A 16,074-nucleotide genomic window follows, 5' to 3' on the forward strand; every position below is an offset into this window, starting at 1 on the left:
CCAGGCTTCCCACTGTAGTTTGACAGTCTGCTCAATGCTGCTCTGCCTCTGTATCTATTTTTGTTCATCAGTTTATAATGGTCTTTATTATCCATAAATGAGTGAGATCATGTGGTATTTTTCTGGGACCCCATTTCTTACTGCTCCTCCCTTTAGGGCCACAAGTAACATGTAATTCCCCTAATATCCTGCTCTATTCCTTGCACATGCCAATGTCTTAGTCCAAGTGCCCTCCCTGTCTCATGCTTGGTGAACTAATTCTTCAAAGCCCAGACAGAGCTATCTCTGTGGTATGAAGCCTCCTTGCACCACCCAACAGTTGAGCTAATCAATCCTCCTGCCAGGCTAACCCTGCCTCTGACATACATTCTAAAACAAGCTCACATGTCAGCTTCCACCTTTAAATTGCTAATTCTTTGAAGGAAAGTCTATAAGTCAGATCTGGCCTTTGGAAGATGTTCAGAAAAAAAAGTCTTTGAATTAAGCTGACAAGAGTTCACAGTGCTTTTCAGAATCCTGGGAGGTATTTCTTTCAACCCAGAAACCTCGAGGTTTTTTTTTTAGAACAATCAGGCACTCTTTGATAATCTCTTCACTCATGGTAGGTTTCTCCTTCCTCTTCTCAGAGTTGGGACCGCCCTTTCAGTTTTAACTCACTCTCTGTGACAGGTAAGAGGAAAGTATGGGTTTAAGCGGATCACTTTCAACACAGTCCTCTCCTGCTCAAACGCTCAATAAATCCCCATCTCTCCTGCCCAACTCGGCAGTGGACAGAGTGGTCCTGCCAAACACTGTGATCTCAACTCTGCGTGAGTATGACGGCCTGTCACGCTCATGTCTAAGGACTTCATTCCTGATCCATCTTCGCTGCTCTATTCTGCCTTCCTCAAAACTACCCTGGATGTTTTCCTTCACAGCACTTAGTCAACAGCTGACATCATTGTGTTGATATACAGGATGGGCAAAAGTAGGTTTACACTTGTGAGTATGCAAAATAGAGTTTAATCTTGTATTATTATGGTTCAATAATTATTGTATTATTTTCAATATGAACAACTGTAAACCTACTTTGCCCCACCCTGTATTTTGAGTATTTATGGTCACTCAACACTCTGGAATGTAAATTCCGTGTGGGTAGAGGCCTTGGATCCCCAGTGCTTAGCCCACAGTAACTTGCCTATAATCATCTGGTATGTGAACATTTCCCATTGTACTGATGAGTTTACTTGATGGTATAAAGCCTCGGGTGTTGTGAGTGGCTCCTACATGCTAGACTCCTAAGGAGCCTTACATGCAGATAATTCAGTTAATCCTTATCAACCTATTTTACAGATGAGGAAACTGAAGTCCAGTGCAGTTAAGTTGTCTAAGGTCACACAGCTGCTAAGAGGAAGCGCTGGGATGTGAATTTGAACAGTTTGGTTTCAGAGCCCATGCACTTGACACTGTCTCTCATTCTCTGTTACACTAAAGATGCCGCCTGATTTGGGCCAGAGCCCTTATGCATGCAGGGCTCTGGACCAGGCCCTGGGAGGTGACTGTATGCATCAACCTGGCCCCCACTGGGGAGGAATGCATCACAGACCTGCCACATGTCCCCAGGATTCAGAGGAAGGAGGCGGAATGAACAGGGAAGGCCTCAGGAAGGAGGGGCCCTGAGAGGTGGGTCCTAGAGCTGGGTGGGGGGTTCCACAGGCAGGATGGGGCAGAGGGTATCCTAGCATAGGAGTGGCATGTGCCTGGCAGGATGTGCATCCCCAGCCGCCTGTTGCTGAACAGGCATCAGTAAGAGCACTAACAGATGAGAGCATTATGGGTGTGAGGGTCTTACTTTTCTTGTGGCTGTAGAACTTGTCCTCAGAACCATCCTTGGACTTCTTAATGATCAGTTTCCCAGTCTCAACATCAACTTTGAGCTGCAATTTCTGAGGAAGCGCCAGAGACTCTGACTTCACCTATGAAGAGGAGGAGAAGAGTAAGAAGGGGTAAGGGGAGGGGAAGAAGAGGGGGGAGAGATGTAGGTTATCTCTTCTCTGTCCAGGCTTTCATGAGCTCCTCATCTATATGGCTGGGCAGCCCTTGGCCAGTTCAGCCTCGGTGTCCCATATTGGGCCACCTGGTTTTTATTTCTAAGCCTCCCTTGCCCAGGGTCACGCACCCAGGTTTCCACTGGCAGCTCCCAAGAATTGCTAAAATGTGGTAAGGAGCCCAGCCAGTCTGCTGTGTGCACATTAGTTCTTCTACCAACAGGTTTGGTGGAGGAAACAGATGAACTACTGGAAAATTATTCATTCACTGCCTAGTCTGACAACACTCATTAATTTGATGTCGTCTACTTCCAGGAAGGATTTTACTAATAGAATTAAGCTCCTGAGCCTTGTTACAACTAATAATTGAACATTGATTGATAACAATCAGGAAAAATACAATTGCCATGCTCAGAAGATAGAATTATCATCAGGATTAGAAAGGATGTTGAGGGGAGGGACATCTTGGGACCTCTCGTTCTGTGCTTCTGAATATGGGACCAGGGCTGCAATGGATGCATCAGAATCTCTGGGGATAATTAAGAAAAACAAATTTCTGGGCCAGAGCCTGTGGATTTTAACTCACTCACTCCTGGGGAAATCATGGGATATGCATTTTCCCCCTAATCCTCCCTTAAGGCACTATGCAGCCAGTTTGAAGGTCCCATTTGATGTCACTTACTACCCCTGTTGAGAAGGACAAAGTTTAAGTCATCTTGGGCCAAGAGAATCTTTCCTGAGGAGCCTCCCCATGAAGGAGATTCCACAGATTCATATGGCACCCATTCTAAAGCTGAAACATCTTCACAGGTGGCTCCACTGATGGCTAATCTCAGTTGCTGGGCTCCTTGACCTTGTACAGGTGAGCCCAAAGCCCTCCTTCCACAGGGAAGAGAATGTCCCTCAGCCTCCAATTGCAAAGCACAAGGGCACAGCCACTTACCTCAAAGGTGACTGGAGGGATGAGAGAACGCCGGTGGGAAGACTCGGGTCCCTCATGCAGCAAGGCCTTGACCTGTGGGCATAAATGTACAAAGCCATTGAGGCTGGGAGGCGAAGGGAAAGCAGCATCTTTGGGGCAGTCAAAGGGAGCACAGTCTGCATTCTCTGAGCAAAGAGGGGACAAAGAGATGCCAAGAGAAGCTATAGGAGCCCTCCCCCCCAAGTACCTTATCTTCAATAGAGGATAGTAGACTTGTCAGTTGGCTGAGCTTGGTCACCATGTTGATCGGATTAGCCTCACCAGGCACCTGGGAGACGAGGAAACAAGCAAAGAAGGACACTGTCACAGAGGACCTGTCACTGAGAGGTGTAACACTCAGCGCTTTCCAGGCCTCATCTCATTTCATCCCCTAACAACCCCAGGAGTACTGTTATTATCCCCCTTTGCAGATGAAGAAATCAAGGATATTGCCAATCACCTCACATGTATCATGGCCAAAAATGAAGTCATTTTTCCTTCCCTCTAAATCTGCTTCTCCCCAGAGTTTCACACCTCATCCACTAATTTGCTTAAACAAAACTCTAGGATTGGCCTTGACTATTACCTTCCTCTTCCTACGTCTACTGCATCGCTGCTCCTGCTCTACTCCCAAAATAGAGCCACCCTACTGCTGAAAGCCCTAGACTAGTTGCTTCCCACCACAGGGAAACTGCTTACCCTGCCCTCAGAGACCATATGATCTAACCCTCCACGCCCAGACACTCTCAGCCTCGCTTCTGATCTGCCCATGGCCTCGAGCTACACTTTCTGAGGAATCCCCAGAGACATGGATTTCATCTGGGAAGGCCATCCCCTATCACTCAGGTCTCAGATCCACAAAGAGGTCTTCCCTGGCCACGCTAAAGTAGCCAGCCACGTCATCTCTACCAAATTACCCTGCTTTTTTGCATATCAATCACCACAATCATTTATTTGTTCACTGTTTCCCCTGCTAGAAAGCAAGCTCCATGAGAATTGGGACCAGAGTGCTCTGTTCAGTGCTGCAACCTTGGGGCTTGGAACAGTGCCTGCCCAGGGAAGATGCTCAGTACAACTGTTCAAGGTATACTTGAGGCCCAGAGAGCTGAAGGTACTTGTTGGAAGTCGCACAGCTAGTGAATGGCACAGCAGGACTTGAATCCTGTTGGCCTGGCACCAAATCCATAGTCTCAAGCATTTATTCCCAGAACAAACTTTTCTTTTCTTTTTTTTTTTTTTACCTTTACAAATATTTTTATTTCTTTATTCCATTTTTTTTATTGCTTAAATTATTACAAAGAGTATTACATATTTCTCCTCCTAAATGTACGACAGGAAACCATAAAAATTCTAGAAGAATTCAAAGGCAACAAAATCTCAGACATATGCCGAAGCAATTTCTTCACTGATACAGCTCCTAGGGCAGTTGAAACTAAAGAGAAAATGAACAAATGGGACTACATCAAAATAAAAAGTTTCTGCACAGCAAAAGAAACCATCAACAAAACAACAAGAAAGCCCACTACATGGGAGAACATATTTGCCAACATTATATCTGATAAGGGCCTAATCTCCAAAATTTATAGGGAACTCATACAACTTAACAAAAGGAAGATAAACAATCCAATCAAAAAATGGGCAAAGGACCTAAATAGACACCTTTTAAAAGAGGACATTCAGAAAGCCAAGAGACATATGAAAACATGCTCAAAGTCACTAATCATCCGAGAGATGCAAATCAAAACAACAATGAGGTACCATCTCACACCTGTCAGACTGGCTATCATCAACAAATCAACAAATGACAAGTGCTGGAGAGGATGTGGAGAAAAAGGAACACTTGTGCACTGCTGGTGGGAATGCAGACTGGTGCAGCCACTATGGAAGACAGTATGGAGTTTCCTCAAAAAACTGGAAATGGAACTCCCATTTGACCCTGTGATCCCACTTCTAGGAATATATCCCAAGAAACCAGAAACACCAATCAGAAAGGATATATGCACCCCAGAACAAACTTTTCTAAAGCATCTATTCTGTGCCAGACACACTGCCAGTGCTGCAGGTATAGAGTTACTAAGACATCCCTGCCCCCCAGAAGTAGAATGAGAGTCAGACATATGCATGATTAATTGAATACCAAGCAGAACAGAACCAGGGTTATCTCCAACCAAGTGATGCCTTTTGACCCCACCCTTTGCTTTCGACCTCAATTTCCCATCCAGCCACGTTATATACTATTTCTGCCATCAGTAATCAACCATCACTCCATCACCACCATCTGCAGCATCACCATCACTCCCCTCCCCACCATGACCACTGTCATCTCCATCAGCACCATCACAACCACCTCCATCCAGTAGCCACACCCTCACCACAACTATCACCATCATCATCACACCTACCAACACTTTCTCTGACTGCTTTGGTCAATAGATGAGACAGTTCAGGATCCCCTTGTTTTAAGGGTTTTCTCATAAAGGATTGAAAAGATAACAGATTTTAACCCCCTTATCCTCCCTCTTGGACACTTGGAATTACCTGCTTGCTACCTGGGATAGTCACCTGGCTGTCATTTTTTCTTCCCTCTAAGTAGCAGTTTTAGGTTGGTGTTTTTCACTCTCTTGCTGAATGTGTGTCTTTTGGAGCAGGCTTGGCAAAAACTCACAGACTATAAATGAAGTTCCTGACAAACCGAGAGTGAGTTCTTGGACTGGAAGGTGTGAGAATGATGCTGGAGCTTTGTCCATAGGTCTGAGTCTTATTCAGTGGAACACACAGGACGATCCAATGAGTTCTTACAACACTGTTCAAATCTATCTTTTTTTTTTTTAATTAAATCTTTATTGTTCAGGTTACATTTGTTCCTCTTTTTTTCCCCCCCATAACTCCCCTCCTCCCAGTTCCCGCCCCACCCTCCGACCTCACTCCCCACCCACTGTCCTCATCCATAGGTGCACGATTTTTGTCCAGTCTCTTCCCGCATCTCCCATTCCCCTTTCCCCCCCAAGAATAGTCAGTCCATTCCCTTTCTATGTCCCTGATTCATTATAATCACCAGTTCATTCTGTACATCAGATTATTTATTCACTTGATTCTTAGATTCACTTGTTGATAGATGCATGTTTGTTGTTCACAATTTGTATCTTTACCTTTTTCTTCTTCCTCCTCTTAAAGGATACCTTTCAGCATTTCATATAATACTGGTTTAGTGGTGATGAACTCCTTTAGCTTTTCCTTATCTGTGAAGCTCTTTATCTGACCTTCAATTCTGAATGATAGCTTTGCTGGATAAAGTAATCTTGGTTGTAGGTTCTTGCTATTCATCACTTTGAATATTTCTTGCCACTCCCTTCTGGCCTGCAAAGTTTCTGTTGAGAAATCAGCTGACAGTCGTATGGGTATTCCCTTGTAGGTAATTGAGTCTCTTTCTCTTGCTGCTTTTAAGATTCTCTCTTTGTCTTTTGCTCTTGGCATTTTAATTATGATATGTCTTGGTGTGGTCCTCTTTGGATTCCTTTTGTTTGGGGTTCTCTGCGCTTCTTGGACCTGTAAGTCCATTTCTTTCACCAGGTGGGGGAAGTTTTCTGCCATTATTTCTTCAAATAGGTTTTCAATATCTTGCTGTCTCTCATCTTCTGGCACCCCAATTATTCTGATGTTTGTACGCTTGAAGCTGTCCCAGAGGCTCCTTACACTATCTTCATATTTTCGGATTCTTTTTTCATTTTGCTTTTCCGGTTGGGTGTTTTTTGCTTCTTCGCATTTCAAATCTTTGACTTGATTCTTGCGCTCCTCTGGTCTGCTATTGGGTGTCTGTATAATATTCTTTATTTCAGTCCGTGTATGCTTAATTTCTAGTTGGTTCTTTATCATAGCATCGAGGGTCTCATTAGTTTTCGTGACTCTCTCCTCAAGTTTATTGACAGCTTCTAGCACATTTTTGCAAGCCCTCAAAATTGCGATTTTTAGCTCTATATCCTCCATTTCTGTCATGTTTTTTTGTCTCCGCATTTTTTATGCTTTCTTGGTGCACCCCCTAGTGGTCTTTGTGCGCAGTCTTGTTCTAGTTGAGCCTTGATTGTTGTAGTTAATACTAGAGGGATTTGACCACCAGGCCGACTGGCTGTGTGAATCAGCTGTGTCTGCCGCGGAAAACTTCTGTCCTCTGGGGAGGTGCTAATCTAGCCTTTGCCTGAGGCGATCCGGCAAATGGCTCTGCGCAGGGCTTGGGCGGGGCGGGCTCAACAGGGCGGGCGGAGGGAGCGGTTATGGCTGCCCTCAGTCCCGTTCCCAGAGGCTCTGCTTCTCAGAACCCCAGGAACCGCTGCAAACCTCGGAGAGAAAGCTGCCTTCCAACTGATGCCAGACACTCCCGCTTCTCCCGTTTGAGTCCGAGTCCCATGTCCATTCCGTCTTTTAGTTGTATTTTTGAAGTGGTTGTTTGCGGCAGCAGTCTCCGGTGTTTACCTATGCCGCTATCTTGCCGCTCCCCAAATCTATCTTAATTTGAACATATTCACTCATCTAATCTGCATGTATATTTATTCTCATAATCCTTATTCTGCAGATGGGGAAGTTGAGTCAAAGTGATGAGTCACCTTGTCCAAGGTCACACAGCTAGTGTCCCCCGGAGATTTGAATGCAGATCTAACCCAGTGGTGGCAATTTTGCCCCCCAGGGGACATTTGACAAGTCTGGAGACACTGGGGTTGTTGCAACTAGGGTATGCTAATGGTGTCTAGTGGGTAGAGGCTAGGATGTGTTAACAACCAATAATGCCACAGCATAGTCCCCCACAATAAAGAATGATCCAGCCAAAATGTCACTAGCCTGGGTGTTGAGGACATAATTCACAGCTCTGCCTAGAAGTGGGTGAACTGGTCTGAGTGCCACCTGTGGGTTTACATAAATTGGCGAGTTATTTCACTTTGCTTTTCAGTTGACTTTTCAAAGGAGGGTGTGGGCTCCAAAGTCAATGACTCTTCTTTCTCACATAGGGCAGACTCGGGTCTTTCCTCAACCTTCAGGCCAGCAGTCATTTTAATAACTTTAGTTACATTTTGTACCCCCCAGGCAGTCTCAAATAAATTCCACACAGGGGTCCAGGAGCCTTGCCCACTTAAAAGCAAGGGTCTAATGTTGGTAAGAGTCCAGCACATTCAGATGGCTCACATGTGCAATTTCACTTAGCGCTTTGTGGGTGTAAATCTTTCTGGTCCAATTTCCACAACATACTGTACCTACTGTTCCACCATTTACTTTTTTTCTTTCACCCTACAGTATGCCTTGGATATCTTTCCACGTCATTGCATCCACCACAGAAAATTCTGCACCACAGTTTAACAACTCTACATTTGTGTGGTTTCCAATGTTTTTGCTTTTAGAGAAAAAGCCACAATAAACATCTTTGTCAACATCTCTTTGTCCCTAAGACAACTGCCTACATACAGAACTGCTTGCTTGTAGAACGGGTGCATTTAACCATTTCCTTGCTGCTGCGGCCCAGGGCAGACTACCCCTTGATATCACTATACAGTGGCCTAGTGATTATTTCCAACTGCAGTCACCTGGGAGGCAGCAGGAGCAGAAGGAGCCCTATTCTCCTCTGTGCCCTCAAAAGTAGGAGATAACTCTCCCTGGAGGGACAGGTACCCTCCCTGCTCCTGAAGGCTGAGACAAACCTTATCACATCTGGAATCCGGAATGAGAGAGCTATGTCAACAAGCATATCTCGCCTGAGCCCAAGCCCTGCTTACATTCCTTTTATTTTATTTTATTTTATTTTATTTTATTTTATTGCTTAAAGTATTACCAAGAGTAGTACATATGTCTCCTTTTTTTTCCCCCTTGACCTTCCCCCGGCCTCCCCTACCCCCCAGTGTCTTGTGTCCATTGGTTATGCTTATATGCATGCGTACATTCCTTTTAATGAGCAGTGACTTTCTCTGTCTTGTCAGTTTCTCACAAATGTGTTTTTCTAAAAACTATAAAAAGGTGCCTAGTTTGATCATTTCTTTGAGCCTCATTTTATAATCTGAGCATCTCACTGTGGCTTTCCCATGCGCATGTGTCAAATTGTTTTTTTCTCCTGTTAATCTAGTCTTGTGTCAATTGTATTATTTTATTACTAGTCCAGCGGTTAAAAACTAAAGAAGGGTAGAAGGAAGTGAATGCTCTCCCTTCCCTAATAATGCAAAGGCCAAATAGTCTTTCAGAAAATCCATTTCCATTCCAGCGGTGTGGACAGGTGAGCCCTTGTGAGTTCCTGGTCCCCACACAGTCAAACCCAGACTTCACCAATCAGCTCTTTGCGTATTTGATATGCAAGAACACACGTCCTCGTTTTGAATGTCATTTTCTGATTACTAACGAGGTACGGTCAAACATCTTTTCATGTGTATGTTGGCCATTCCAAGTTCTTCAGTAAAACAGTCTTCCTTATATCCTTTCCCCATTTTAAAAAGTGGGTTGTTTTGACTGAATTATTTATAGACTTAAAAAAAACATACATGTTAATCCTTTGTCTCTTATCTTGGCTGCAAGTACTTTCTCTGAGATACTAGTTTCCTTGTTTTTAATTCTGCAGATGACACTTCTTGTCACACAGATCTTTGCTCAAAGGACACCTGGTCTTGGCCCCCAGCTAGGCCATGAGCAGGTGACTGTGGTGGGAGAGAGGTGCATGTATTCTTTGCTCTTCCTGGGGCAAAGGCAGGATCAAGAATTTAGGCACCTCATGTGTTTCTTTAGGTTTCTGAAGAAAATGTTGGGAAGAGGCCCTGCCACCTTATTTAGTACTAATAAGTCCTTTTGCTGATGGGTGCATAATTTAAAATCTTTATTTCTCAAATCAAAATCAGGCAGTGGGAAATGCCTTATGGGGGTGGTGTGGGGGGGATGGGCAGAGTTCTGTGGCTCTCACCCTTCACCCACAGCATACTCTGACAGTCCAGCCATCTGGACTCTGGCAACCTCGATAACCCACCCCCAACCCCAGTTTATCAAACTCATCTTTCCAACCCACAAAGCCTTACCTGAGGCCGTGGACGGAGGCCCGGGGAGAGTTGCTGGTCAAACAACCTCTGCAGAGACTCCAGGGAGGGAAGGGTCCGGGTGACTTCTCTGGGGGCAGGGGACAAGGTGAAGGTCAAGGATTAGTGAGGACTCTAGCGGAGGAGACCCTGGCTCCATCCGAGCCTCGTCTGGCAAAGGCAAGAATCCTTCCCAGAAGAACAAGCCCCTGCAAAGATGCAGGCCTGTTCATCCCCTAGACCTCCACTCCTTCCCATCCCACACCCGGCGGACCAAACTGGAGTTGTGATTTGTAGACCTGATTTACCTCTGCTTAGTCATACAAGGCCTGTAGAAAATTTTTATCTAGAATCTCAAAACTACTTTGAAATCACTTAGTAACCCATGGTTCCAACATTTACTGTTACTAAGAATCACACACACACACACACACACACACACACACACACACACACACACAGTCACACACATATACCTGTGTTAAAAATGCAAATTTCTGGGTCCCAACCTGATTTGGTCTGGAATCTGCATTTTAAATATGTGCCCCAGGGCTCCCTGTGCTGGAAATCCGTGCTTCCTGGTTCAAGTCCCCTCAGCCAAGCTCAGATGGACGCCCAGAGAGACTTTCCTTGGCCTGATCCTTGATGAGCCAATACTAGAGCTTTATGGATTCTTCCTTCCCTTCTCATCTTTTTCAATTGTTGTAAGCATGGTGGGCAGACAATTTTGAGTTCTACTTTTCACTTACTTCACCAAAAACTGTTAATGTTTTTACAAATTTGACATTTTAGTGGTTTCCAAATAATCTATGGGCTAAATGTGCCCAAATTATTGTAGATATTTAGATTATTTTAAGATCTTGGGGATCATAAATAAAGGCTTCTCTGAACAGCTTTGTTCATATAGCTCTTCCTTTCTTATTCTCAATTGCAATTTAAGGATAACCAGAGATTACAGCGCTTGATCAATATTTCCAAGCCTCTGAGTCATAGTATCAACTACTATAGGGTCATCAGCACTGTCCAAGCCAGATGTGCTGTCTGAATTCCTTCTATTAATTTTCTTTTCTCTCTCTCTCAACGCTGCATTTCAATGCTGGTGAATTGATTTGCATATCTTTAACTTCTAATGTCATTAAGTATTTTTCTTACAAGGTTGGTTGTAACTGTACTTCTCTTTGTACAAACTATTCATGTCCTTTGTTAGTTTTCTGTTGGGAATTTTGTTAGTAGTTTTATACATTGGTATAAACTTCATATATTGCTTTGCTTTTTATTTAATCTAGATGTTGTTGTTTTTTTCCATTCTGTTATTTTCATCCTTGGTGGGCTGGATTTCATTATAAAGTGATCTGTAATTTTTTACTGTTTCATTTTTCATCTTTTCCTTGGTAAAATTTTTTTGCTTACCTTAGTCAACACTTTATCATCAGTATTTACTAGTGGGCAATTACTTGCTCATTTTAAATTGCTCTCTCACTCTTTTATTTTTTAAAATAGGTCTTTATTGATTTTTAGAGAGAGAGCGAGAGAGAGAAACATCTATGTGATAGAGAAATATTGATTGGCCGCCTCCTGCATGCCCCCAACTGAGTATCGAGCCCATAACCCAGGCATGTGTCCCCACTAGGATTTGAACTGGTGACCTTTGGGTGCATGGGATGACACTCAACCAATTAAGCCACACGGGCCAGGGCGGTCTCTCACCTTTTTAAAAGTTATGTTTTATATGGGTCTTTTGTGGACCTGCTGCACTCAGTCTCCCACACCTACACCAAGTAGCCTTTCACTGTGTCAGTTTCTTCCTTAACTCAGCTGTGATTTAGGAAAACATCTAAAAATGTCTTGATGGTTGAGTGGTTATGGCTAGCTCTGTTAGTTACTTCTGTTTTCATTATATTGTGTTCTGGGAGTATAGGATGAACACTTTTGCTTTGAGTGTATTCATATCTAGCTGCTCAGTAAACTGCTGGGTTCTTAGTTTTAGGATCACCGGCACTCAAAAATGGGGGAAAACAAATTCTTGGATCCTTTTTGAAGTAGAGGCATGTGATTAATTCTATGACCTTGAATGACCCAGATCCAGGTAGCAATCAGCTGTCGGGGAACACTGCCCATGTGCTGAAGTGATTGGAGAAGCTTAGTGGAGAGAATTAAAGGTATATTTTCTTCTGGACAAGGAAGGAGCGAAGAGTGGGATTTCCATTAGAGCAGAAATAAAAGCTTGTCACCAGTCATCATGAAATTGTTTGTTAAAAAGAGAGTATCATGTGTATATGTTTTCCTTGGTGATAAATGAATGATAACAACAGCATCAAATGGGAAAATATCTCCAACGGAGAACCACCTGCCCACCACTTCCCATAGCAACGGGCCTCCAAGGAACTTCAGTTTTAAAAAAATTAAAAAGGCACTACAATTCAAATACCATACAAACAAAACCTGAAACAACCATGAAGATTTCTAAGCCCCGCCAACTGTCTGATTACTCCTAGTACAGCAGCGGTATTTGAGCAGCCATGGGGAGCCCTGGGTCACCCTAATAGCTGACTCTCTTGCCCAGGTCCCCGCCCTCTGCCCACCGGCTTGTTACCCATAGAGTTCCTTGCACAGCAGCACGGTCAGTTTCCTCAGATGAGGGAGACTGCTGGAGCCCGTCTTCACAAAATCAGCGTCCAGGGTGAGCTGAGTGCTTAAATAATCCTGGATGGCTTTCAGATGCTCTTCTGGAAGCCTGAGGGGAAAAACACACAAATAAAAACATGCTCGTCCTGTTCCCCTGGCCACAGACACCAGCAAAAAGGAGAAGAAATCTGCATTCTGAGTCTCCTGCTGAGACAAGGTCCTTCAGGGGATCATCTCCATCTGTTTGATTCCCTGGGTCTCACTAGGGGCTAGAAAAACAGGTTGTAGCAAGATTAAAGGGTTGGGCCAGGGAGGGGGCCTGGTAACCTACCCATAAAGGCTTTTGCCCAAGCCAGTACTTGGAAGGTAGTGATACTCAGAAATGTTTATCCTCTAAAAAGAAGATAAAACAGCTTGGAAAAGCCCCGTGGAGTTGTTTCACTACTTCATCTATTCCTAAACATGGAATCTGAGGGCTGAGTGATGGCAAATGGTTCTAGCTCACATGCCAACTGCAAATTCACAGCCAAAGGCCACCTGGAGCCCTGTGTCGGGAAGTTCCAAGTCATTCTAGGCTCCGTGGGGAATGAAGTCTCTGTGATGGGAGATGGGGCTGTGAATGTGGTAGTGGCAGCCCAGGTGCCCTGCCCTGGGCCTCCCTCCCAGTTCTGGTCCAGCCCCTTCATGGACTGCAGGTCAGACTTGCTCATTGAACACCACGGCCCAGCAGAGGAGAGCCCAGGCCATATCTGATCACACCCCTACTCTATGTCCCAGCACCTTTTTTCCCCAGATAACTTTTTTGTTGTTGTTAATCCTCACCCAAGGATATTTTTTCTATTGATTCTTTTAGAGAGAGTGGAAGGGAGGGAGGGGGAGGGGGGAGAGAGAGAGAGAGAGAGAGAGAGAGAAACATCGATGTGACAGAGACACATTGATTGGTTGCCTCCCACACGTGCCCTGACCAGGGCCGGGGATTGAATCTGCAATGTGTTCTTGACTGGGCATCAAACCCGGACCCTGCAATGCATGGGCCGATGCTCTAACCACTTAGCTACACCAGACAGGGCTCTAGATAACTTTTGAATCTTGGCTCCTATAATTAAAAATTAATAACAGCAAATATTTCCTGAGTATAACACCCCAGTCACTCTGCTAAGCACTTTATGCTCATTTTGTCCTTTAATCCCCAAATCATTGTTATGAGGCAGGTATTATTATTCCTGTTTCACAGACGAGGAAGCTGAGATTCAAGGATGGTGATATACTCGTGTGAAAAAAAAAATTATTGCAAGCCTTAAAAATCTTTGTTCCAGCCTTGACAGGTAATCAAATTCAAACTGGAGGTCACAGGTTTTTGGGGGCTTCTTTTGAGGATCCTTGAAAGAATGAAAAGTTGTTGCTCTTAAGATTAGAGAGAAGTGAACTAGCCACTTCTCTAGTTTGAGAAATCAGCAACTACGTACCAGTTGTCAGAACATTTAAGTTTAATCTATACTTGTTCTGAGTCTTGACATCATAAAAATCTCCATATATATTAAGATATGTATTTTTAGTCATTCTAATGACTACTGATTTACAACTTGGAGACCACGAAGCCTTGCTATAGGAAGCGATATTTGTTCAAATGTTTGTCGTTAGAAACGTGTTGACGTAAGATGGAAACTCTGCTGTTCAGAGGTTAATTTTACTCAGCGGTCTTATGTTAACCAACACCCAACTGATTAGATCTAATTCACTTGCACATAAGACTGTGCAGGTCGTCTTATAATTAACAATAACCTAAAGGCAGTCCTCTATGAACAGAGCTATTTTACAAGCAAAATTGATTAACTTCCAAACACAAGGAAGAATCTCAGCTTTTCATGACCCAGAAGAGAACAGAGGGCCGGCACTGTGTCACCGAGGTCCCTCCACCATGCGCCATGTACTCATCCCCAACTCCACGCAGAAGTTTTAGGAAGGTTCTACTGCCGCATGTTAACTGAGAAGCAAAACCAGAGAGAGCATGCCTCCCCTGCTCACAGGCCCCCAGGCTCCTCAGGAGGCTGCCCAGAGGCTCCGCTGCATACACTGTCCTGCTCCACTGGGCCCTAGAGAACACCTGTCCCTAGAGAGGAGGCACTGGAGAGGAGATGGAGTAGATGTGGGAGAGGCGAAAAGATTGGGGAGATGGTGGCACCACTGGGCTCCCTGCCTATTTCCTCAAGGAAGTCACTGCGTTTGGCATCTAAACCTGGAGAAAAATGCAAACTCAAGGAAACCAACAATGGGCTCTGCATGAAATATTTTAATAAGCATTTGTTATTTAGATGCATATATCAGGATAATCAGGATAATGTATGAACATATTCAAAGCATTGGATGTGTAGCCAGTTGATAAAAAGTACAGGGAACTCAGAGTGTGCAGAGCATGGTGGGCCTGGAGAAGAATCAGGGGATGTGTGGGGTGGAAATAGGAAACACCAGGTATCTTAGCAACCGGGTGCTTGTATGTACCTGCAGGCATTTCCTTTGTATTCTGTCAGATTGGGTGGTAGGTGAGCAGCCTCAGCAGCTCAAGTTGATCTTTCAAGTTGGAGATGTTGTAGCAGCCTGCCCCTGGGATATTCTTTGGGGGCCCCTTTTCTCACAAAGAAACAAAAATGTTTCTAAATTATTAATGCAGGGAAGTTACTGGTACTAACTAATTCATACACGAGGAACATGCTGGGCACTGGGGACAAGATCCTCATGGAGCTTCCTTCCTATTGAAGCCGTTCCCAGGGCCTGGAAGTCAGGGCCTCTGATTTGCAAGTGTTGGGCCTGCTAAGAGAGGGACCACAGGGCAAAGAAGTCCCGCACCTCGTCGGTGTGGACCAGCCAGTATGCTGAGAACCCTGGATCAGAGCAAGTAAGACTTAGAGTATTGTAATGAAAGCATCTCACAGCTTCCATCACAAAGGAAGGAGCGCCATGCTGTGCAGACCTCACAGCTCGTACCACACATGGAACTATTGCTCTGACCCATTTACCGGTGACAAGGAAGGTGGCCCCCTTTGAGCGGGGCCTGGAGCAGGAAAGGGCTGTGCAGCTGTTCCGGGCTGCAGGGCAGGCAGCTCCTCCGCTTGGGCCATCTCATTCAGTAGATGGGGTGGTTCTAGGGCAGTGATGGCGAACCTTTTGAGCTCGGTGTGTCAGCATTTTGAAAAACCCTAACTTAACTCTGGTGCCGTGTCACATATAGAAATTTTTTGATATTTGCAACCATAGTAAAACAAAGACTTATATTTTTGATATTTATTTTATATATTTAAATGCCATTTAACAAAGAAAAATCAACCAAAAAAAATGAGTTCGCGTGTCACCTCTGACAAGCGTGTCATAGGTTCGCCATCACTGCCTTAGACAGTGGTTCTCAACCTTCTGGCCCTTTAAATACAGTTCCTCA

General features: G+C 44.4%; 1 protein-coding gene across 1 annotated transcript in view; it reads right to left on the reverse strand.

Annotated features, from left to right (window-relative positions):
- Window positions 1-16,074, reverse strand: part of INPP5D (inositol polyphosphate-5-phosphatase D) — a 101,138-nt gene that overhangs the window by 37,884 nt on the left and 47,180 nt on the right. Inside the window, exons 5-9 of the mRNA XM_005882944.2 lie at window positions 12,613-12,753; window positions 10,023-10,110; window positions 3,197-3,277; window positions 2,971-3,042; window positions 1,832-1,955 (exon numbers count right to left, since the gene is read on the reverse strand). Coding sequence (XP_005883006.1) covers window positions 1,832-1,955; window positions 2,971-3,042; window positions 3,197-3,277; window positions 10,023-10,110; window positions 12,613-12,753 — 506 coding nt within the window. The remainder of the gene's footprint in view (window positions 1-1,831; window positions 1,956-2,970; window positions 3,043-3,196; window positions 3,278-10,022; window positions 10,111-12,612; window positions 12,754-16,074) is intronic.

This window comes from Myotis brandtii, unplaced genomic scaffold (genome assembly GCF_000412655.1).
Source record: "Myotis brandtii unplaced genomic scaffold, ASM41265v1 scaffold744, whole genome shotgun sequence".
NCBI classification, from domain to species: Eukaryota; Metazoa; Chordata; class Mammalia; order Chiroptera; family Vespertilionidae; genus Myotis; species Myotis brandtii.